This window comes from Apus apus, chromosome 15 (genome assembly GCF_020740795.1).
Source record: "Apus apus isolate bApuApu2 chromosome 15, bApuApu2.pri.cur, whole genome shotgun sequence".
Taxonomy (NCBI): Eukaryota; Metazoa; Chordata; class Aves; order Apodiformes; family Apodidae; genus Apus; species Apus apus.
The window spans coordinates 14,143,209-14,167,123 of NC_067296.1; the positions used below are offsets into that span (position 1 = coordinate 14,143,209).

The 23,915-nt window shown below is 55.1% G+C and overlaps 1 protein-coding gene across 2 annotated transcripts in view; it reads left to right on the top strand.

Moving 5' to 3' along the window:
* The first annotated feature begins 903 nt into the window (after window positions 1–903).
* ZNF512B (zinc finger protein 512B) overlaps window positions 904–23,915 on the top strand; it is a 30,416-nt gene continuing 7,404 nt past the window's right edge. Inside the window, exons 1-14 of one of the 2 annotated variants that reach the window (XM_051633020.1) lie at window positions 904–1,064; window positions 4,729–4,851; window positions 6,768–6,847; window positions 7,600–7,728; window positions 8,055–8,227; window positions 8,391–8,644; window positions 9,417–9,488; window positions 10,553–10,687; window positions 12,297–12,421; window positions 14,951–15,043; window positions 15,897–15,995; window positions 16,688–16,975; window positions 17,517–17,708; window positions 23,463–23,564. In XM_051633020.1, coding sequence (XP_051488980.1) covers window positions 4,731–4,851; window positions 6,768–6,847; window positions 7,600–7,728; window positions 8,055–8,227; window positions 8,391–8,644; window positions 9,417–9,488; window positions 10,553–10,687; window positions 12,297–12,421; window positions 14,951–15,043; window positions 15,897–15,995; window positions 16,688–16,975; window positions 17,517–17,708; window positions 23,463–23,564 — 1,863 coding nt within the window. In that variant the 5' untranslated portion in view covers window positions 904–1,064; window positions 4,729–4,730. The remainder of the gene's footprint in view (window positions 1,065–4,728; window positions 4,852–6,767; window positions 6,848–7,599; window positions 7,729–8,054; window positions 8,228–8,390; window positions 8,645–9,416; window positions 9,489–10,552; window positions 10,688–12,296; window positions 12,422–14,950; window positions 15,044–15,896; window positions 15,996–16,687; window positions 16,976–17,516; window positions 17,709–23,462; window positions 23,565–23,915) is intronic. The other variant, XM_051633018.1, reaches the window with a different exon arrangement.

A 23,915-nucleotide genomic window follows, 5' to 3' on the forward strand; every position in this document is an offset into this window, starting at 1 on the left:
CACCCTCCACTTCGCAGATAATAATACCTAGCAATTACACAAAGCTTTCCCTGCTCTCCACAGACATTAATTAAGCTCTTTCTCCACCATGGAGACAAAGAGGGAAACCGTGGGGAAACTCCCAACTTGTGTTGGGTTTTTTTTTCACTTCAGTTTTGCGTGTCCCTGCCACGAGGCCTCCCAGTTCCCGGTGACACCACCAGCGATGAAGGTGCAGGGCAGCCCCGACAGCAACAATCGCTTTGGGTTTTGCCCTCACCTGGCAAAATTCACCTGTTTTTCCCTAATTTCTGGGCTGCTGCAGCCGCTCAGATAGTGGTGCTGGATCCTGGCATGGCTGTGCATTCCTGGTAGCAGTAAGCAAGGCTGGCTCCGCACTCTGGCATCTTTCTGGGAGCCACCAGCTCCACAGAGGTAACATCCCGAGTCCGGGAACTGGGAAAACCAGCCCGTCCCAAGGGCACCGCGCTGGCCTCACATCCAGCCTCGTCGCCGGGAGCTGGGATGGCTTTGCAAGGGGACCTGGAGCTGCCTGCACCCGCGGACAGAGGGGGATGGATGGGCAGAGCATCCTGCGGGGAAGGGTGACAGCCAAGGTCCCCTGTCTCCACCCTGGAGGAGAGGATGGCGGGCAGGACCCCCCGCAGGGCAGGGCGAGGGGCAGGAGACCCAGCCTGCAGCCCGGAGGGTGCGAGCGCAGGCAGGACACGCCGCCCGCAGCCCGGACGGGCAGAGCAGCCCCTCGGCGGGCGGGAGGGCTGCCCGGCCCGCACCTGTCCCGCCCGCTCCCGCCGCTGCCCTCCCGGAGCCACGCGAGATGGCGGGGCCGGCAGCGGCGGCGGGGCGGGCCGGGCGGGGCGGGGAGCGCGCATGAGCCGCGGAGAGGGGCGGGGGGAGCGCGGCAGCGGAGCGCGGCGCCGCCGCGGGTGTGGGCGCGCCGGGGAGCCCCGCACGGCCCGGCCCGCAGCCGGGGGCGGCGGGCGGCACCGCCTCGCCGGCCGGGGAGGGGGAACCCGGCCCGGCCCGGGCCTGCGCGCCCCGCACCGCGGCCCGCCGCCGCCGAGGTAAGCCCCGAGCTGCGGCCCGGCCCCGCCGGCACCCCCCGGCCCCGCCGCGGCGGGGATCCCCCCCCGCGCCGCCGCGTCGCCATTTTGCCGCTCGGTCTTCTCCCCCGCCGGCGCCGCGGGCGGGCCGGGCCCGCGCTGGGCCCCGCTGCCTCCCGGGGATGGGGCGGCCGGGCCCGGCGAGGCGGCAGGGCCGCGGGGAGGTGACGGGCCCGAGGCGGCCCTGCCGGCGGGGCGGGTGGCAGCAGCGGTGACAGCGAGGGGACGGGGGAGGTGGGGGCACAGCCAGGCCCAGGGACATCAGGAGCGGGCGGGGTGAAGGTCCCCACGCCCCCTGGCCTCAGGGATGCTTGGGGCAGCGCGACGGCTCGGCCCCCTCCTCAGCACCCTGAGGTCTCACCTGCCAGGCGCTCTCCCTGTGCTTTCCCGCTTTACGTCGGCGCCTGGGGATGGCCCAGGGGGCAGGAACTGGATAAAGTCCTTTGAACAGAAACTTTACTCTCTCAAAAAGCCTCATCCGTGCCCAGGGAGCTGCTCGGCAGGAGCGTGGTGGCCTCTCACTGCAGGGTGAGTTCTTCCCTCAGGAGAACTTCACCGAGGGCAACCACCACCCACTGGGCTTCGCCCGGCGTGGGCGACAGCGAGGAGCTGCAGCCCCTTCCTCCCGAGGAGCTGCACCCCCTTCCTCCCGAGGAGCTGCACCCCCTTCCTCCCGAGGAGCTGCACCCCCTTCCTCTCGCTCACCCACCGGGCTCGGAGGGCATCGCCCGCCACGTGGTTCCCTCCCGGGAAGCCTCCGATTCCTCTCCCTCCCGAGGAAGCGTCTCCTACCACTTCCTCATCTTTATTCCCGGGAAGTGTCTGGCTGCAGCCTCGAGGTCGCAGCTCCTCTGTCAGGGAGGGCAGTGCCCTTTGGTGCCCACCTTGCCCTGGGTGCAGCTCTGCCCGCCTCCCTCCTGGCACGCCGCGGGCAGGGGCCGCCGGCTCGCCCGCCTCCTTTGGCACTGTCTGCATCTGGAGCCGGTGGGGAATTGTCACTGACAAGTGGAGCGGATCGACGGGTGCCGGGGCTGGTCGGCACGGTGCATCTGTAGCCGTGGGAGCAGGAGAGGAATCCCAGCAGGACAGTTTGTGGTCAGGACCCACGGGTGATGTTTCCCCCCCGTAGCCTTAAGGATGTCACAGGGCCCAGAGGGTCGCAGCCGTCCCTGGCTGTGTCTGGGCTCCCGCAGACCCCATCCGAGCTTATGGACACACGTTTATACATGGAATTATTTCCCCTTTTCCCGTTTGTGCCCAGTTTCCAGGCTGTGCCTGGCCTGCAGAGCCCAGTAGCTCCACAGGAGGAGTCTTATCCCTGAGGGACAGACCCCGGCAGGGCAGGGCAGCAGGTGGCTGGGATGTTGCTGTCCCTTGTCAAACCCTGCAGAGGAGCGTGTGGCTGCGCTGCCGGTGGCTCAGGAGCACACGGCGAGTTCCCAGGCCTTGCTGCCCCCATTCCCAAAGCCACAGGTGTTCTCCTCACCCTGCTCCTGGCACTGCCAGCTCAGCTTCTGCTCATCCCGCTCCGGCTCCTGTGTTGACATGGACTTTTTTTCCTGGAGCTGGAGCGAGGTGCTTTGGAATGCTGCCGTGAACTTCTAAAAAGCACTGCAGGCTTCGCCAGACGCTGCCAGCCCCGACCTGCTCACACCACATCCCAGCCCCACTCGCAGGCAGGACCTGCTGAGTTTCAGGCCGTTACTCAAAAATGACTGGGAAGTTTGGACATTACCAAATATATATATATATATAATTATGGGCTGATTTCTGCTCTCTGACTCTGGGGCAATTCCTCTGGGATCTCTGGGGTTGTATATCAGTGGCCAGGGAGCAGAGTTTGGCTCTCACTAAGTGATTTATGAGATTTTTAATTTTTCGTTTAACCAAAAAATAAGGGGGAAAAATTCAAATAAGTGTTTGGCGTGGAAAAAGAAAAGACATTCAAAAACCTCCTAAGCTGGCCAGAAGGAATCCCTGCGAGGGGACAGATGTCTTCAGGGGAATGAGAAGTGTCCAGCTGTGGGAGCAGGGATGATCCAGGCACCTGGAATGCACCAGTGGCTTTGGGAAGAGAGCACTAGGAGGTGATACTTGGCATTGCCCTGGCTCCGGGGTTTGGTGGGTGCTGCTGTGGGGTGTTTGAGGGGCCAGTGTGTCCCTGGAGTATTGGGGACAGTAGCAGTGTCCACATGGGTGAAAGTGAAGCTGTAATTTAGGAAAGGTCTGCAGGGACCTCTCTCTGTGCCTGCCTCAGGGACCAGCAGTCCCTGGGAAGGAACCACTGGCAGTCAGGCTGCAGCTCCTACCCGGGTCTCCCACGGAAAGAGCCCAAATTAGCTGAATAAATGGTCTCCATGTTCAGCACCAAATGCCAGAGAACCTGTTGCCAAGGCTGGAATTTCTCGCTCAATCCAATTAACCTCTGTGTCCCTGCAAGCCACCACGTATGTGTCACCAGCCAAACGTGCTGGAAGATTTTGCCAGGTCTTTTTGGAACATCTGGGCTGTGCATGATGCACAGAGCCTATTGGGCACCTCAGAAAGGACTGTTGGACCCTCTTGTCCCATGTGTGATCTGGGCACACAGGAGATGCTCTCCTGATCTCTGGTGTCCCTCTGGGCACGTGGGATGAGTCTGGATGTTCAGGGCACCAACTCTGTTGAGTTAAACGGTGCTAAATATGATCTTGTAGGAGGAATTGGAGGTGATGAGGCAAATCTGTGTTTTCAAAAACCCGTGTGTTTGTGGCAGAGAGAAGTGTTGAGCAAAGGTGAAGACACTGCTTGGCACTTTCCTCAGTCACACTGCTGGTGCCTGGCTGAGCATCAGCAGCGTGTCCCCACCGAGGTCTCAAGGCCATCATGGTCCAGGGGATCACCTCCCAAGGGCTTGTTGCTCTCATTTTGGAAGCTTGGAGGACTCCTTTCCCTTGAGGCTGGACATGATATCTCTCAGTGCAGCTCCTGTCCTTTTGGGAGGGGGTTAAGGGTCCTGAAACCAATCAGGACAGATCCAGCCACACCAGAGGCTTCATCCCAGCACCACCAAAGTGGAAGGGGGATCCTGCTGCCCTCTTCCATTGGGAGCAAGAGTGGGTCTTCTGTGATAATTCCTGATGTTCATTATTTATAGAGGAGCCAAATTGAATTATTAATACGGAAAATTCAGATAACATTAACAATTCTCAGTTTATAACAGTTTCCCATTAATAAGGAAAATTGGAAATTTATCACTACATCTGTTCATTAAAACTCGCTATTTTTTTTTCCTCTTTTGGTGTCTGAAATGAAAGCAGAGAAATAAACGAAGAGAAAAAGCCATTTATTTATTCACTACTTCTCTGGGCAGAGTCAGCCCATAATTTTTAATAAAGTCTTTGCTGTTAGGTGAGGAGGGGAAACCAGCCTATAATGGGAGCAGCTTTTCAGCCACGTCTCCGGCGTTGCTTGACCATGGGACAAACACCCAGGAACACATCCCGTTGCTTCTCTTTGTGGGACCTTTGAAGCTGCATTATAGATTTCTGGTTTCCCTCCCTCCTCAGCAGCTCTCCTTGCTTTCCAGCATGTGTTGCTCCCGGCTCCAAGGAGTGAATTTTAATGCCTTCCCTGCTTCTTCCAGAGATGGCGGATCCCTATACCTGTAAAGGTGGAAAGAAAACTGCAGGCTCCAACAAACCCGCTGCCGGCAAAGAAAGCAGGACAGAGACAAGGATAAACCCCCCAGCAGAGCTGCCCAAGCTCGGTGAGGAACGGGGTTTTTCTTTCCATGGAGGTGGATGGGATGGGGGGGACAAGCCCAGGGCTTGGCTGCCGAAACAAGGGGGTGTGAGTGCATTGGGTCTGAGCGTGCTCCTTGCTTTAACTCCCTGGTGAGGGCTGTGAGGGGTCAAAAAAGCCCCAGCCTGGGTTCTGCAGAGAGCCAGTCCCTGGGAATGGGAAGGGGGGGATGGAGACAGCCTCTGCCTTTCCTGGGGCGTGTGTCTGGCTTAATGAGATGCGTGTCTGGGTGCCTCTTTATCGTGTTGGGAGCTAAGTGTTGCATCAAAGGATGGAAAGGCTTAAATGAGTCCAGCCCATCTGCTGGCTCCTGTGTTGCTGCCCTGGGATGGAGGCTCACGAGCAGACCTAAGGGCTGTCACTCTGATGGAGAGCTGATTTCTCTATCCAGGAATCTCCAGGCCCAAGGAGATTTTATTCTCTCCTGTCTGTGGATGCTGGGCAGACGCCCTCCACGAGCACAGAGAGGTTCTCACTGCCTTTACCTTGCTGACAGCAGCCCAGATCACCCAGGTCGGAGCCCAGAGCAGAACCTCAGAGCAGGCACCCAAAATCAGCAGCCTCGTGGGGAAACACTTGAGCCCTAAATGTGTCCAAAATGCTGCTCTTCCCTGGGAGTGGTTGAGCCATAATTGCTAAAAGAGGAATGTAAGTTATTGCCAAGGGCAGTGAGCTCCAGCTGTCTGCAGTGTGGACATACCTGTGTTCAGGAGAGATGTTTTCCCTGTGCCACATCTTGTCAGCACCTTTCAAAGTAGAAAATCCCTTAATTTCAACCTATCCTTCTGGGATAGGTGGGCAGAAAGTGATGAGGCAGAGTGAAGGACACTCAGTGATGGAGATACTTTGTTGCTCTGCCTGGGAAAGTGCTGGGGGTGGAAATGTCTGCCAGGGTTCCTTTTCTTGGGCTGAATAAGGCTTGATGTGCACTGGGGAGACAGGGGCCTCTTCTGCTGTCACTTTGCTGGACACAGGGAGGGATGTTGGAAGAGGGGACGTGATTTCTGCTTCTCCTGTCCCTGTCGTTGCTGTCCCCATCCAGCAGCAGGTCAGTGAGGGCACTGGGGGGTGCCTGGGCTGGGTGCTTTTGTACACTTGTTTGGCACCAGATGTTCCTGAAAGTTTTGAAATCTGTGCAGTTTGTAAAAAGGAGAGGAGAGCTGTCACTGAGCATCTGCAGGAACTGGGTGTGCTGGGCTCCTGGGGGGAGCTGCCCAGAGGGATGGGGAAGTGCTGCTGTGGGATAATTTGAATCTGGAATATCTTAAAGTGTTTAGGAGAGAAAGCAGAAAGCAGGGAGAGCAATAAGCTGGTAACTGCAGCGTTGTGAGCTTTTGCTGCAAATCCTGGATGATGTGGTGGCTTTTCTTGAAGTCCCAGCTCATGGAGTCCCACAATGTGCAAGGGAAGCTCCACTCCAGTGCAGGGAAAGGCTCTCCCTTATGTGAGTGGGGAGGAACAGCCTGAGCATGTGGCCTGAGAGCAGCAGAGAAAACACAAAATGCAGAGGGCAGTTGTGATGCACGGATGTTCTTCACAGGCACTACAAAGAGTTTTGAATGAACCCTGCACAGTTGCTCCAGAATTAGCAGAGTTTGGGGCCAAGCTTGCAAAATCCTCTCCTTAGGGCCACGAGCTGTTTTGGGGCAGGAGCCAGATGGGTAGGAGTCCAAACTAAATGGGGTTTTTTCAGGACAGCTTATTGGCTGCCTTGCAGGGGAGGTGGGTAAATGGCTTTTTAGAGACTTTTTCTGGTAGTCCATAAGGGTCAGCACCTCCTGCAGATGGGGCCTTCTGGGCCAGAGGAATTCCCAAAGGATGCTGCATCACCAAGGGAGCTCCTCTGGCATGGCAGGTGACGTGTGCTGTGTCTGCTTGCAGGAAATGCAACCAGTGACAAAACTGAAGGCAGGAAGAAAGGACGACCTAAGGCTGAGAACCAGGCTCTGAAAGACATCCCTGTAAGACCCTGTGGCTCTGCTTTCTGGTGCCCTCCCTGCCTTGTTCCTTCTGCCTTCCCCTCCACGTCCTGCTGCACCACACACTCCAGGCATCCCTGCTCCGGGGTTAAACCTGCCTTCCCAGTGCTTTAATCTTCAGAGCAGCCTTGTCTTGGACTTAGCAAGGTCGTGGCCCTGAATCCCTTCCGTGCCAGCACCCAGCATCCTCCAGAACCCCTCCAGCTTCCCCTTGCCAGGGCCATTCCCAGAGGAGCTGGATTTTCTCACAGCCACATCAGGTTTGGCTAATGACCCGGCAGCACCGGCGGGGGGATGATTTATTCCCTGCAGAATTGTGTGGTTTAATCCCAGCAGGGTAGTGTGGACAACACGCAGAGCAGTTTGTCATGAGAGCCTGGGGTGATTTACTGACTGGATGAAATGGGGGGTGGTTAAATCATTCTGGTGACTTCTGGCCTGATTTATTCCCCAGCCTGGCCAGGAGCATGTGCACGCTCCGGGAGGCATGGCAAGGTAAATTCTCAGGAGAAACCATTAGCCTGTAGAGTCTGCAGCTCCATCACACCAACCCTCACTGGAGGGAGCAGCACTGCACTGAAACACAGCCCCCTGGGGTCCCCTTTGTGGCTGCAAGGTGGGAAGGGTGGACAAGAATGATGAGAGGTCCCATGTGCCCACTCGGATGCACTGGCTTTCACCCAGGCACACAGTGCTCTTTACTCAGCTGTGTCTCTTGCCTCTCCTGTTCCCAGCTCCCCCTGATGAACCAGTGGAAGGATGAATTCAAAGCCCACTCCAGGGTGAAATGTCCCAATTCAGGATGCTGGCTGGAGTTCCCCAGCATTTATGGCTTGAAATACCACTATCAGCGCTGCCAAGGGGTAAGGAGACTGGAGGGCTGGCTGTCCTTCCCCATGGCCAGCTCTTACATTACCATCTGCAGGGTAAAGTCCCTTCTCAGGCCTTAAACCCAGTAAAATACCAGGAGATTAAAATGGGGAGGGCACGGATGGGCCAGGGGCAGTGCGGCGTGTACGAGAGGGTCTGGGGTCTCTCCAGCTCAGTGTGAGGTCTGGCTTGGGGGGAATCATGGACTGTTGGTAACTGGAGAAGCAGGAGGATATTAGACATAATTTGTGCTCAGAAGAAGCCTGTCCCTTTTATGGTCTAGCATCCATGCTCACCTGTCTCTCCCTGCTCCACCCAGGGTGCAATCTCAGAGAAGCTGACATACTCGTGCTTGTACTGCGAAGCTGCCTTCACCTCCAAAACCCAGCTAGAAAAGCACCGGCTCTGGAATCACTTGGACCGGCCAGTGCCATCCAGCAAAGCAGAAAACAAAGTGCCAAAGGCCATTGGGAAGAGCAGTGGCAAGAAAAGGTACCAGGCTGTGCTGGGCTGTGTGGTGGTGGTGTAGGGATGGCTGGGAAATGGGGGAATGTGCCCAGCTCCATTCCCATGATTGGGCTGGCGAGGGGGGATAGGTATCAGGACATTTGTCTAACAACCCCTCTTTAAACAAGCCCTCTGTGCTTTGCCCTAGAGCTGCTGAGAGTTCAGCTTGCCCCACCATCCATCCCAAACAGGCAAAGACGGACAAAGCCGTGGGCCAGGAGCACGCGGAGAACGGCGAGTGCCCGGCGGAGAGCCGGGAGGGCAGGGAGTTCCAGATCGCAGCAGCTGAGGCCACAGCAGCTGCCACCCCCACGGCCAAGTCCTGCAGTGGCAAGGACACCGTGCAGCAGGGGGGCAGCCAGGCCTCACTGCAGGAGGAAGACCCCGAGAGGATGAAGCACAGTAAGATTAGAGCCCGGGGCTATGGAGGTTTTGAAGTGCAGAGGGGGGTGACCCATGGGGAGGGAAGGGGCTCTGCTCCGGCTGGTGCTGCTGAGAGTATCTCTCTGAATGTAACCAAGCCTTTTTTTTAACATCCTGATAAGTTGCCCCCCCTGGTTTCTTGCAACAGTTTGTTCCACTGAGAGTTAAAACCAGGCTGCAGTATGATACAGGTTTTTCTGTGGGTTCCATAGGTTTGGAATTGGATTGAGTTCCCTGCAGCATAGCAAGCTCCCATGTCAGCCCCCCTGTCCTCACTCAGTGTGGCAATTTAAACCAGGGTTTATCTGGTAAATGTGTTTTTCTTAAATATAGAGACAGGGTGAGTAGAATGACTCTCCATTGCTGCTGTGGGTCTGGCAGACAGGGCCGTGGCTGTCCCTGTCATGGCATGAGTTTACACTGCTGGCAGCTCCAAAGGGAACCACCACCAGCCACCTGAGCTGCTGAGGCTTTGGAAACTGTGTGGCTTTTGAAGCTAGACAGAGCATGACTGCTACTGTTTGAACTGGCATGGGGCAGCACTATTTCTCTTGGTTTTCTGGGGTGGGAACCAGCATCGTTGCTGTTTGCTGGGGTGGCCACTTCATTCAACAGCCCTGTATTTCACAGGGGTAAAGACCTCCTCAAGGTGACCCACTCTTGACACAGAGTGTGTGCCTTAGAACTGCTGGAGCCCCCCTGGCAGTACAGTTATTTGACCAAATCTCTCTGTTTCTCTCTTTTGAGTCAGGAAGGAAACAGAAAACTCCTAAGAAGTTTACGGGGGAGCAGCCATCCATCTCGGGGACGTTTGGACTGAAAGGTAACTCAAGGATGACCCTGGTCAGCTGTAGATGGATTGTAGCTTCTCCCTGGGGTGTTTCAGGGAAGCCCCTTCCCCAACAGCCTTCTCAGTGGTGGAGGTACATGACAGCCACCCAGATCCTGGGGATATCATGCTGGAGGAGCTGATGCCTTGTACCATAGTTTTGTGAAGGGAATGAAAGGCAGAAGAAGAGCTGGCACTGATAACAACCCTGTCTGCTCTGCTGGGGAGTCTGTAGCTGGGAATTGAGAGGAGAAAGGACCCAGGTATCTCCAGCTGCAACCCAAGAGTAATGAGCTGCTGACACAAGTCAGGCATGAGGAACTTCATCTCCTCATCATCCCACTGTCCTGGGATTTCACGGTGTTTCCAATGGCATCAAGAAGGGTTTCTGCTGCGTAGAGAGGCTGGGTGACACATCCATCCCTCAGACACTGTCTCCAGTGCTGGTCGCCCACGTTCAGCAGCACAAATTCAAGGGGAAAGAGACGTGTTCCTGGGATGTTTTTGGAGAGGAGGCTCAGAAATTGGCTGCTGCAGCCTGACAAAGCAAGAGCGAGTGGGATTGTCCTTGTGCTCCATAAATACACCCGGCTGGGTACAAAGGAGGGAGGAAACCTGGAGCATTCCTGGCATGACAGCAACTGGATTTGGACTGGCTATGAAAAATGTTCAACCAGGGAAATAAAGACTTGAGTTTTCATGCACTGCAGGAGGCAGCACCTTCCAGTAAAAGAGGCACTCAGAGGAGGGGCACTAATTGCTTTGAAGGACTTAAACACTTAATGAAGAACAGGCTGGATGTGGTCTCTGCCATTTCTTGGCTCCTGGGAAGATTTCCTTAACAAAACACCACAAGCTCTTCTTGGTATAGCTTGTCATCATTATGGACCTGGTCTGACACATAAAGCCTTGGCAGGTCTTCAGCCAGCTCAGTGTCCCTGGGTTAGAGGTAGAGACTTTTTACCCACTAAAGTAAGAGTTGGTGTGAGGGTATTAAAGTGACTATTGGTATGAGGGTGTTAAAGCAAGCACTGAATAAAGTTACTCTCTCTCCACAGGTCTTGTCAAAGCAGAGGACAAAGCAAAAGCCCATCGAGCTAAGAAGTTGGAGGGGAGCACCAACATGGAGGACCTGAAAAAGAAACCTCCGGGAGCTGGTGTGAAGAAGGAGACAGCCATGCATCTTCCAGCAGGTGAGGCTGGTCGAGGGGAGCACAGGTAGCAGCTCTGCCTGCAGCTCAGCAGCTCAGGCCCATGCTCTGCTCCCAGCCTGCATGGTCCCCACCGTCACATCACGGTCCCCACCTCCATCCACAGTTTCTGGTCCCCACCTGCCTCCTGGCCCAGCAGGCTGTTTACTGGGTGAGTTTTTGAGCAAGTTTCTGGGCAGAAGCAGCACAAAATCAGAAGTAGCAGCATGCAGCTCCTGCCCTTGCGAGGTAGCACAGCTGTGGGAACAGCCACTGCTCCTGAAATATTGGTGCAGCCACAGATGACATCCCCAGATGGTTACTCTACTTTTGCTTCACTGCCAGGACAGACTGCTGCAAGAATTGGTAGCCAAATCCTGGTTCCACCTGGCCTTGGTGTGACCACAGTTCAGGTCAGCATCTGGGATGATGACATGTTTCTAGCATCATCTTCATGAATCCCTCCAGTGCATAACTCTGGGCATGAGTGTGTCTTCTCCAAGGTGCAGCCTACATCCTAGTGCAGGTTCCTGGCTTTCCCTGGGAGCTCTGACAGCAGGAGGAAGGCAGGATGTGTGAGATAAACACAGCTGCAACGCCTTGCACTGACTGAAAATTCAAATAAACGACTCTCTGATCTCACAGCCATGCAAAAGCAGCCAAATAAACAGACTTGGTGGATTTTATTCAGCCCGGGCTTCCCTTGCTGGAAGCTCAGTGCTGTTCTGCTGAGAACGCAGCATGAGCTCTGGACCTGGGAGCAGGTTTTGGCTCCACATGTCTCTCATTTTGGGTGTTTTTTTTAAGCTGGTCACAACCATTCAGATAAACACAGGCCTGGAAGCACTCCTTGAGCTCCTGTGTGTCTGCTGGGAAGAGGAACCCCAGGGAGGCTTTCCAGGCACACGTCCGGATGGAGCCAGGACACTCACCTTTGTTTCACTCCTGCTGATTGTTTCATTTGGCCAGGGGGAGTTATTCCACACAGGGCAGGATGAGGTGGCCAAGGGCATCATCTTGTTTTAACTCAGAGGATGCAGGAAACCAGCGGGTTTGGAAAGATGAAATTCCTTTTCTGTTAAATGCTGGCAGGTCAGGTAACTCCTCGTCAAGTGGCCCAGCGATCCAGTTTGCTCCAGCAAAGCTCAGGCAGAGCTGCAGGTGCCTTCATGGTTTGTGCCTGGCTTGGTCCATGCCTGGGGGAGTATTTCTCTTAATATCAGAAACAGCACCAAGTGACAACACAGAAAGTTCCACCTCAACATGAGGAACAGCTTCTTTACTGTGAGGGTGACGGAGCCCTGGGACAGGCTGCCCAGAGAGGTTGTGGAGTCTCCTTCTCTGGAGACTTTCAACACCCATCTGGATGTGTTGCTGTGTGACCTGCCCTGGGTGTTCCTCCTGCAGCAGGGGGGTTGGACTCGATGGTCTTCAGAGGTCTCTTCCAATCCCTAGGATTCTACAATTCTGTGATTCTATGAAAGGTTTTCCAATTCAGCACTTTTCAAGGCAGCAAAGCAAGGCTGACGACAGCCCTGCCCTCTGCTGAGCAGCCCAGGCAGGCTGTGGTCTCTGCAGCTGGCTGTGACACCTCTCTCCTCTCCCTCACCAGCAAACCCTGAGGACCAGTGGCAGCGGGAGATCAGCGAGAAGGGAGAAGTCTCCTGTCCAACCTGCAGCGTTATAACCCGCAAGACTGTTGTGGGGCTCAAAAAGCACATGGACGTCTGCCAGAAAGTAAGGACTTGCTTTATTCAATCACCCACATACGGGTTTTGGAGGGAAATGGACGTGTACATGTGCCACTCACAAATGCATATTGATGCTCCTAAAACCAGTTCTGGGCTGTGTTCAATAGAGCACTTGCTTGTCATCTCCGGAGAGCTGGCTGCCTTGCCTCAACTCAGAGGGGTTTGGACACCAAATTCTCAGCTATTCTGAAACCCTCTGTGGTCTGGCCCCCTTGCCCCAGTGTCTCCAGCAGAGTTGGGTATTTCTAGTAGCTAAAGGAAGAGTTTTAAGGCTTGAGAGATTTGCTGGGGTTGTCTCTAATGGGGCCTCCTCCGGAGTCCTGGCTGTGGGATCTCGCTGTGTCCCACGCCTTGCGTCAGGCCAGATAAATTGTGGTTGAATGAGAGCACGTCTCGGGGAGACACCAAGCTTGGATGTTCTCAGGCAGGCTGTCAAGGCACAGGAGTTCAGTAATGATGCAGTGAGAAACTGCCTCTCAGGCAGCCAGCCATCCATCAGGGCACGGGATTGCATCTCCATCCGTCACCTGGTGCGGAGCAGAGCCATCGCCACAGCAAGCCAGTGAGGGATCAGTGCCTCCTGCTTTGAAAATGTGTGGCTCGGCTTTGATTCCACATTCATTTTCTGTAAATGCCTTCTCAGCCTTTGCCTCACAATTTATCCAGCAGTGGGAGGCTGCTCTCCCTTTCAAACCCTTACATCAATGCTGGGCAGAACCCTGCCTCCTCTGACGTCCTCCTGGCTTCAGTAGAGTGGGGATCTTGGCCATCACTGCTCATATCTCCTGCTTTTTGGAGCATCTCCCAAGCCAGGCAGGCTCCAACTTGCTGAGCGTGGTTCTGCCAGAGCAGCCAGGCCTGCTTCCCTGCTCTAAATAGGCCAGTGGGTGTTCAGCCATCAGGGCTCCAGCCCAAGGAGCCAGGTAACCCTTGTGTCACCCTTCTGTCACCCTTCCCCCAGAGGCATGGTCCTTGTTGGGACTGGCTGTGCCACTGGGGAGCTGGGGTGTTTTGCAGCACCCCTGCCAGAGCAGCCAGTGGTCCAGGGAGGACAGTTCCCAAGCTCTGTGTGTGTGACTGCAGGCCCAGCTCCCAGCATGTCCTCTCTGAGGTGAACTTGTGGCACGTCCTTTGTGTGACCCCACTGCTGCTGGCACAGGGTATCCCCACAAGCAGAGACCCTGAGTGCAGGCTCCTTCCCCACTTGCTCTCTGTTTTAATGGTTGGAGTGTTTATTAGCTGGACAAAGGGAAAGCGATGTGCAGGCTCAACAAGTTTGTGAAACAACGGAAATTGCTTCCTCCATTCCTTGCTTACCACCAAGCAGTCTGCTCTGTTTCCTTTGGTTTTAGAAGGGAAATAAGGAACAGGGATGGTTGCAACATGCTGAGGCCTGAAGGAGCTGAGGGCAGGTATATCCTCTCAGCATCCCAGGTGGGAGAACATGTTAGAATATGGACACGGCGTGATCTTCAGCGTTGACTAGAGGAGTGAACCTCAAACTGGCTGACGTTGGCATCTGATGAGTCAAGCATCCACCTTGTTAGGACCGAGTGCTTGAGTCTGGAACAAGATGAACTGGGGGGAGCACAGGCAGAAGTGAGCCATTCCCAGCTGGCTGCAGTGAGTTTATTCTTCATTTCCCCAGAGCTCCAGGATGATAAGGGATTTGCAGCTCCTTTCTAGTCCAGGCTTGATTGGAAGGGAAGTGGTGAAAGTGGAGCATCAGCCAGGCAGGAGGAGCAGGAATGGCCACAGCTGTCCAGGCACCAGCTGAGACATCCTGTCTCTTGGTGCTCAGAGCATTCATCTCCTGAGTCAATAAATTCTTGTACCTGCCCCAGCAAAATCATGATCTGCTTACTTGCTTTGCAAGTTCCTCATACACATCAGTGTGTGGATTTAATGCATCTTGCCCGTCACTCAAGAGGCCAAGTCGGGTCAAACAGCAGAGCAGTATGAGCTGGGAAATATTCTGTTGTGATCATGTCCAGCAGCATCTTAATTTCAAACAGCCCAGGCACCCACAAAGTGCATTGCAGCCAGCATCTGTCATAGTTAATAGGGCTGCAGAGCACACGCCATGAGCATATTGGTAGATCAAAGCTGCTTCTCTTTCCTAACCCTTTAACAGGAAGACTAAGACACCAGGTCCAGATGTTTCCAGCCAGCCAGGCTTTGAATCTACATCCAAAGTGGAAAGTTTTCCAAAAATTGGGCCATATGGGTTTGATGTAGGTTTTGAGCTGTTAGGTCTAGGACTGGACTGGATGATCTTGGAGGTATCTTCCAGCCAGAGACATGCTGTGATTCTGATAAGAATATCGAGGACAACAGAGAAAAAACTGATCTGCCAGCTGGGATTGGGGTAGGGGACAGGGATGCTGTACCCACCACTGGGTACTGCTGCAGCAACAGCTGCTCATGGGGTTTATTGATGAGCACCAGCAGCAGCACCCATTGGAAAACCAAACAGGCTGTGGCCTCTGAGTTGTCTTACCTCTAATTCCTTCAGCTGCAGGATGCCTTGAAGTGTCAGCACTGCAAAAAACAGTTCAAGTCCAAAGCTGGCCTGAATTACCACACCATGGCTGAACACGTCAGCAAGGTAAGAGGGCTGGGCTGCTCTTGTCACTTTTTCCATGCAGCTGGAGAAGACAAAGCAATTGGCAGCCTGCTCTCCTCTGTCTTTGGCCAGGAGGGGTTCACAACACCATTGTTGCAGCATCTCATATGCTGCTCCATCCAGACAGTAGCCTTCCCCCTTCCCTGCCAAGCAAAGCCATTCCTTCCCAGGCAGCTAGTTAGGATCACATTGATCCTGGGGAGTAGAGCAGGGGACTGGGAAAATAAAACAGGGTTTCAAATCCCAGAGCAGGGGAAAATGCAGCGAGTGTGGTGAGGTGGATTTTGAGTGGCAAAGCTCTGCCTCCAAAGCTGCCTGCAAATCCAGGACCAATAGGTTCTCAAAACCCATTCTCTAGCTCTTCACTGTGCATGTAAGAAGTAGCCACAAAATTTATCATTAATAAAATCTGGCAGGCACCAATTTAGATGCTATTCTTAAAAATCTGGTCACGTACATCTCTGAGATACCAGGGCAAGGCATAACTGCATTTCTCCATGTCCTGTGCTTGCCAGATGTGACTTGTCTCTTACCTGTGCATTAATCTCCTGCTCTTCAGTCTGGCTGGTGGCTCCTCTGTGCAGGAGCTGCTCTTGGCTTTCTCAGCTGGCCCTTTGGGTGCAAACACAGGAAAGACACAAGCAGATCTGGCACGTAACAGTGAAGGCGTTAGCATGTGGTAAAGCAGTGGGAGATCCAGCTCTTCTGATGAGAGGGTCCGCCAGCCAAGGGCAGCTCCTGCGAGGCAGAGGTTCACCACTCACTCCTGGCACAGAGGACATGAGTAAATGGTTGACTCTGTCGCTTCTGACTCTGTAACTTCCCTTGTTTCCAGCCTGTTCCTGTGGAAACTGCTGGACTTGGTGAACAGGAAGAGCGGGAGAGGCTGAGGAAAGTGCTAAAGCAGATGGGAAAACTGAAATGCCCCAATGAGGTATGAGAACAATTCCTGCTCCTCATTCTGTGAGAAGGTGGAGGGAGTGAGTCCTAATGCTGAGGGGGACATGTGCTCTCCAGGCTCACCACGTGCTCCACTTCTCCACCTTAGCTCAGCCATCCTGATCCCCATCCCCTGGCTCCATGTACTCCAGCCACAGGCTGTCCCAGCAGGAGGGTGGGCATAGGGCAGGTTGAGGAGCTTGGAGGGGCAGGTTCTGCCTCCTGAGCTCGGAGAGGGGCAGAGCTGGTGCTGTCCTGGGCACAGTGTGAAAATAAACCCAACTGCACCGAGAGACGGCCACGAGCTGGTGGCAGATGAGCCACAAGCAGGTAATGGGGACATGTGGCAGAGGTTTGTCCCCGTGGATGCTTTGCTGTCCAGTCAAGCAGTGCCTTCCCAGTGCCATCTCCTCTCTCTGCCTGCCCTGTGTCAGTCCAAGGAGCTCTGTCAGTGTGTTGGGAAAGTTACACCAGTGGCATTGTTGTGCCTATGTGCATGGCTTTTTGGGGGAGAGGGTTTTGCCGGGGACCCCTATCCCTTGGAGGGGACAGGTTGGCAGAGCTGCTCTGCCCAAGGGGCTGTGTGAGACATGTTCCTCCCTGGAGTGAAGACACCTTGAACATTCTGACCTGGGCACACGCAACCCCAGCCCCTTCTAACCCTCCCCTTGTCCCCTGTCTCTGTAGGGCTGTGTGGCCAACTTCTCCAGCCTGATGGGCTACCAGTACCACCAGAAGCGGTGCGGGAAGCAGCTGGCTGAGGCTGACAAGCCTGTCTTCAGCTGTCCACACTGTGGCAAGAAGTACAAATCCAAGGCTGGCCATGACTACCACGTGCGGTCAGAGCACGCGGCCTCGGGGAACCCCCCGGACGCCTCCGGAGCCCGAGGAGCAGGGCCAGACCCCCCCGAGGGTGACTGCAGAGCTGCGGAGCCTGTGGGCAGGACAGAGCCAGGCATGGCCGCGCCAGGCAAGGCAGGTGCAGATGTTGGACCAGTGGTTTTTGTCTCCCTCTCATCAACCACACGTGTATGTCGTGCTGTGCGGTGTCGGGGGGTGTTCCCCGAAAAAGCGGGGAGCCAAGGGCAGCGTTCCCCTTTCCCTGGTGCCTGTGGGTCTGTTTGCAGCCCACCCTGCATCCGTGCTCTGCAGGGAGAAAAAAAAACAGAGCTCAGTGCACTCCCTCTGCAGCAAGTGAGCACCAACTGCTCACCAGCACTGGGGTGGCAGGATCCATCCCTGAGGAGCATCCTTTTCTGTGCTGTTGTTCCCTATGATAGTGCATCTGATGCTAGTAACTCCTTCCCTCCAGTAAGTGGAGACATGGATACACGTGGGAGAGCAAAAGGACACTGTCAGTCACACGGGGCTCTCTGCCAGGCTGGGGGAGGTGGGGGTGCTGCCTTTGTCCCCATGCTCAGAACAGTGCTGTCTCTACAAGCCCCAGCATCCCCATCATGGAGAGCTCACTGCTTCACCCCTCCTCATGCCCTTCCTGACTCTGTCTCCCTTGCAGCCTCCAGAGGAGCCAGAGGTGAAGCCGGAGCCCAGCCCTGTAGAGGATTTCGAAAGGACCCCGAGCGGCCGCATCCGTCGGACGTCGGCACAAGTCGCCGTCTTCCACCTTCAGGAGATAGCAGAGGATGAGCTCGCCAGGGACTGGACCAAAAGGAGGATGAAGGATGACCTGGTGCCTGAAACAAAGCGGGTGAGAAGCCTTGATTTCTCCTTTTTTGCTTTCTTTGCACTGGTTGCTCCTGGGACGCCAGCGTGACCCCAGCTGGCTGAGGGCTTGTGGAGCACATTTTCTGAGCGCTAAATCAATCAGCTGTGATGGCAAATTTATTGCCAGGGAGCCCACCCAGCACAGGCTGAGTCCCAGTGGTTTGGAGGCTCCGTGCAAACCTGGCAGCAGGCAGCTTTGCCCTTTCCACTCCCAGGAACCAAATCTAAATGGAGCAAAAGGTGGTGCTTTGTGGGCAGCAGAGAGATCGAAGTCCAGCCCAGGATGCTGGACTCTGGACTGGGTGCTGGACAGGATGCTGTAGAGGGAGGTCAGTTCTGGTCCATGGTCAGCAGTGCAATAGGGGCTGGCAGCCAACACAGACACATGGAGAGAGCAGAAACAGGGTCTGAAACAGTCTCCATTCCCCTGTCAGAGAGTAAAGATGCCCCAGGCAGAATTTTATCACTTCCATGGCACTTCCTTGATTTCTGGGAAATACTTCCCTGGAGGTCTTGAGCTTCATGGGGGCATTGGAGTAACATGTTAAATCAAACGTCCCTTCTGGCTGTGGGAGGTGATTCTTGCAAGTGTCTCAGAGCTGAAATTCCCTCCAGGAATGCTCCTTCTGTACCGAAAAAGGAGTGACCCAGGTGAAAATCCAGCATCTCCTTCTTTACCTCCCCTAGCATCTGAGGGAGGTAGCCAGGATAGGAGGGGTTGCAGCCACGGTCCTGCCACCTACCTTGGAGCAGAGCTGGGGCTTTTAGGACCAAATCTGGTTGAAAACTTTTTCTGTCCCTGGTGCTCAGTGTTGTAATTGATTTCCAGATGACTTCAGCTGCAATGCATTTACAGCATAAAATATGGAGCCTCAAGTAGCTGTTTCATTTCAAAGGCTGTGGGAGGAGAGGTGTGGTGCTCTCCTCTCCCCCCTCCAGCCTCAGCACTTGGATTCCTCACTTTCCTCCTTAAATTGCTTCCCTTACTCTTGACTTTGGGTATTTTCTATTGAGATTGAGGGAGCAGCCAGGAGTCCCAGGCCTGGACAGGAGGCCCATCTGCAAGCTGACATACAGAAGCAGCATAAAGGTCTCAGCTGCTGGCAGATTTGCACCTTGAAATGCTGTTTGTGGTTGCAGGAGTTTTTTATGAGACATTTCTTGTGTTCAGAGCCTAATTGTTGAATTGATCCCCTATCGTGGTGCTAAATAACACAAAGAATCTCTGTGAGGTTGGTGGAGGCAGGTTTGCTTTGAAGAGGAGCATGGGGGGAGCTGGAACAGCTCTCAAGTGGCAAAACAAGTTTCTTGGGCTGGAGGACGGGGACGTTGGGTCCCACACAGGTCACTCTCTTGGCCATGTGTCACACAGATGGGTTTCAGGGCAGGTCGGTGCCGCGGGCGAGCACGAGCAGAGCTGAGTGTGGCTGCAGGCACGTCTGGCAATGACTGCCACGTTCCCTTGACAACACAAAATCATAGTCTGTTCAGTCTAGGACATACTGTTTTTTCTCAACAAGCTATGCTAGAAGGAGATGGGAGGCAGGTTCTGCCTGGGGAAGTGGTGGGAGCTTGCTGACTTCAGCAGGCTGTGTGCAGCCCCTTGCGTTGCTCAGGACTGCTCTAGGTTAGGAGTTTCTTCAGTTCAGGGTGTGGGAAAAAAACCTCCCAGCTCCAAGTGACAGAAATCACACCAACTCTGGGTGTGGACAATCCAGAGCCATTGGAGCAGCAGAAAGACAAATACCAGTGAACCATGAGCAGGGCAGCAGGACTGATGGTTCCCAGAAGAGCCACCACACCACCTCCGCCTCTTCTTCCCATGGTCTATATCCAGCTGTTGGGATACTGTGCTGGGCCTGCAGAATGCCTTGCTGGCTTGGACCTGGAAAGAGGTGGGTTGTCAGGGACTGGTGGCAGATTTCAACTGCTCCTGCACCATCTCAGAAAGAATTCAGGATTTCCAGAGTCCTAGAATGATGGACACTTCCCAGCTCTTGTCTGTAACTGGTGATGACTGGATCCACCCGGACTTGCTCCAGCACAGGACTCACTCCATCCCCAACTTACCCGCCACAGTCCCAGCAGTCGATGTGGATTTCAAGGGAAGCTGAGAGAGAAAGCCTTCCCTCCTCTCTAGCTTTACCCCAGGGGAAGGCAAGCAGCTCCTCAGCAAGCTGATGGGATGCAGGGGTTCACAGCCCCCTGGCAGGACAGCCCCACTGCAGCCCCTGCTCCGTGACCTGTCCTTGTGGCCACGTGGCAACTGGTCCCAGCGGGGGAGAGGGACGATGGGTTTGGATCCTGCTGGTGGCCTGTGGTGGGATGTGTTTGCCTTTCCCCAAGAGGATGGATTCCTTTGCACCAAAGCAATGGCACTGGAATAAACGATTGCTGCTCGATCCCAGGCCCTGTGCTGCCTCCATTCTGCACTAACCAAATCCAGCCTTTCTAAATATACACTGGAGTCTTATTTTCTCGCTCCGATCTTTATTTGCCTCTGGATAAGCTGAAACAGATGGGATGTTTCACAACGGCCGCTTGCTGGGGATGTCAGATGGGGAAGGGCACACCCCTGCTGCTTTTCTGGGAAAAATCCTCTTGCTAGAAGCTCCATGAAGATGATGCTGACGCTCCGACCCTCCGCTGGCCCTCGCTGGGGCTGTTGCCTGCCCGGGAGCATTCTTGGGGCAGCTGCAGAAGGAGTGAGAAGCCGGCAGGTCCCAGCTTAGTGGAGGAGGCAGGCGGTGGTGGGCTCTGGGATCTGTCAGGGGATGATGCCTTCAGCCTTTTTGGAGGCTGGATTGAGAGGAACAGCCTCCTGGAGCAAAGGGAAGAGGCACCTAAGAGGTGAGAGAGGAGAAAACACCATGGAAATGCCAAGGTTTCATGATGGGATGCTTTCCTTCAAGGTGGAGTGGCTGGTTTCAAGGTGCTGCCAGCTCTGTGCCAGTGATGGTGTTGGGCTCCTGCAGCCCCTGTGCTGCACAGGAAGGCATGCAGAGCTGCTCCATGGGGTGCAAGGGCACTCCGTCCGCCTCCCCACGGCTGGATGGGGGTCTGGGTGTTGCTGGGGGAGGCTGCATTTCCCCCCGGAGTGAAGGGCTGCCCTGGGCCAGTCGTAAAGGTAAAGGGGAAAAGTCATTGCCAGGCTTTGTGTTTTTAAGAAAACCCCATCCTGGAACCAGGATAAATTCCAGAGCAGAAGAGCATGGCTTGGGTTTGTCCCCCAAAACAAGAGCTCTGTGATCCAGGCATAAGCCAGGCTGAGCCCTGCAGACTCCTGTCACTGATGGGCCAAACCAGATCCCAGCTCTAGCCGAGTCTGTCCTTCTTCTCCTTGCTCACAGCACCAGCATGGTGTGACCCCAAGCCATGTGTGGGTCCCAGCTGCTGGGCAGTGCCCCTGGGTGTGTCCTGGCTTTGCCTCCTGCCCAGCATCATCCATGGTTTCCATGGGGCAATGGGAGAGCCGTGCCTCATACTGGGAACCTCAGCACAGCTTCCAGGGGAGCTTGTTGGCTGGGGCTGAGGCAGCCTGCCTGGTTCTCATTTACTGTGATATATTTTGGGGAAGGGGAGAGCTGTCTAGGGAGCAAAGAGGATTGAAATATGAAAGTTAATTCAATAAAACCGTCAGTCAAAGAAAACAAGCCTTCCCACCCCAGCATCCTTCGACTGTTCAGAAGAGATGGGCTGAGGCCAAAACCCGTTGTAGTCGCTTAATGGTTTGGCCATGAAGATTTTCACTTACAGGCTGTTTGAGGAAAATAAATGGGGGGGGGAAAAAAAAAAGGAATAAAATATTCCATGCCTGGGGCTGCTTCTTAATAGAGACATAAAGATGACTTTGACATTCCCAGAACCGCAGCGCGCCGGGAAGACATGGGATTTGCATGTTATTGTGCAGGGCTGTTGGAGGAGAGCAGGGAGGGATTTTTCTCCCAGCAGCAGAGTCCACATCTCTGAACATCCCCCCTCGTCTCTTCCCCAGGGACACACGGAGGGAGAGGTTGTTGCTGGGGCTGCGTGCGGTTACCATTAATGTTTGCTCGTTTGTGGGACTGATTGGTTTTTAATTAAGGAGGCCACTTGGCATCCTGGCTCTCAGTATCAATGACAAAAAAGGGACTCCTGTGTTCTCTGCCGGAGGTGGCATTGCCTTCCCCGGGTGGGGAACCAAGCGGTTGGTAGATGCACCATCCCAGGGCTTCAGAGAGCTCTGCTGGCAGCTCCCCCAGCTGCGCAGCAGGGCAGAACAGCAGCAGGGCTGGGGCTCGGGGGATTGTTCCACATCCGTCCTGAGCGGCATTGGCAGCGCCGCTCCGCAGGGGCCTTCGCCCCTCACGCCCAGCCCAGCTCTCCCCGGGCTCCCTTCTCCTCCAGGCGTGCCCAGACTGGGGCTGTGGGAGCTCATGGATCATTTGAGATTGGGTGGAAATGAGCGGTTGTTATCTGAGCCCTCCACATCCCCAGCCCTTGGGTGGGAGCTCTGCTTCGCAGGGTGGTTTGGGATAAACCAGCTCGGGGGAGCTGGACAAAGGCAAATGAGCAGCTTTATCAGAAGAAAGTCACAGCTGGAAAAGAAATCCAGCCAGCTGCCTCCCTGCCAGGCTGGAACCACGAGCTCTGGTTCCTGGGGACGTGTTTCCAAAACAGGGCCTGGGTTTGTACCTCTCCAAGCACCCTTTGCCCGTGCATCCTCCACGGCCAGCCTGGATGTGTTGATGAAGCCGTGCCTCACACTCGGAGATGCCCATGGAGAGCAGCACAGACTGGGGTGCCAAGTGCAAGCTCACCCAGCCATGCTCCCTCTCGGGGCAAGTTTGGGACCCAAGCAGTATCCATGGGTCCCAGCCGAGCTCGTTGGGTCAGGAGTTGTGCTACGGCAGGCAGAGCAGCCCCATGTCCCCTGCCCACATCGCCACGGTGGCACGGTGACAGGCAGAGAGCAGCCCCACAGGTAGGGCCAAGCCTGGCAGCTGTGAGGCACCGAGGTGCTGCAGCCACCTCTGCTGGTGCTGAACATGCAGAAATGGGAGCTGGGAAGGCTGTGCTAAACCTCAAAGTCGCTAATAAAGCAGTAATTAAAAACATTTGGGAAGAGCAACCCTGCCAGGAGGAGAGGCAGAGACACAAGAGCCTTTCATTGTTGGGTGGGTTGTGCCCGTTCATGGGGGGAGCAGCCATGGAGGCTCTTGGCATCTGTCCCCTCTGCCCAGCGTGCAGGGATGTTCATTCTCCTGGTTATGAAATGGGTCAGAAGGGACACACCAACACCATGCACCAAAAATACAGAGGCAGAGCCTGGCCCCACCGTGAGACCCAGGAGCAGGAGCCTCCCCTCTGCCAGCCCTGTGTGGAGGTGGCTGTGATGCTTGGTGGTCCCTCCCTGCTCCAGCCCACAGCCACCCCCCAGCCCGGCTTGCCTGTGTAAAAAAAAAATAAAGAAACCCAAAAGGGCAGGAACCTAAATTCTGAGACCCAATGTAAAAGTCAGATTTGATGGTTCTCACTGAGGGTTTTGTGGGGAAGGGTGGTCAGAGGTGGCACAGCAGCAGGCAGAGCCACCCCCCTGCTGTGCCGTGCCTGGGGGGGAGATGACATCTCTGGGAGAAGCCTCCCAACTAGTTTTCATCCCCGATTCATAGGGACAAAACCCCTATGAAGAGTGAGGACTCCACCAAGGACTGGACTGGTGTGTGCCGCTCTGCTAATCATCTTCTATTGTTTGCAGCTCAATTACACCCGACCGGGGCTTCCAAAGCTCAATCCGAGGCTGCTGGAAAACTGGAAGAATGAAGTGAAGGAGAAGGGCCACATCAACTGTCCCAACAACGTAAGGACCGTCTTGGTTCGTCTTTGGGCTGGCTGGTCTCAGTCTGTGGGAGGTGAGGGGAGATCTTGGGGTAGGAACCCACCGAAGCCAGGTTCTTGTTGGCCCCTGAGCTGGCAGTGATGCTCAGACCCTGGTTTCACCCAGTGTCCCTGGGGTTGCTGCCGTGCCTGGTTGAAGTGTGTCTCACCTTTGGGACACCCCTGGTGCACTCAAGCCACCAGGCTTGGGGACAGGGCCACCCTCTCCCTGGATGCCCTTGGTCTGACAGTTTAGCATTGCCTGACTCAGGCTCTGGAGCTGCCTTTGGGGAGCTCCTGAGATCCACACGGGGTGCAGGCTGCACGCTCTGTG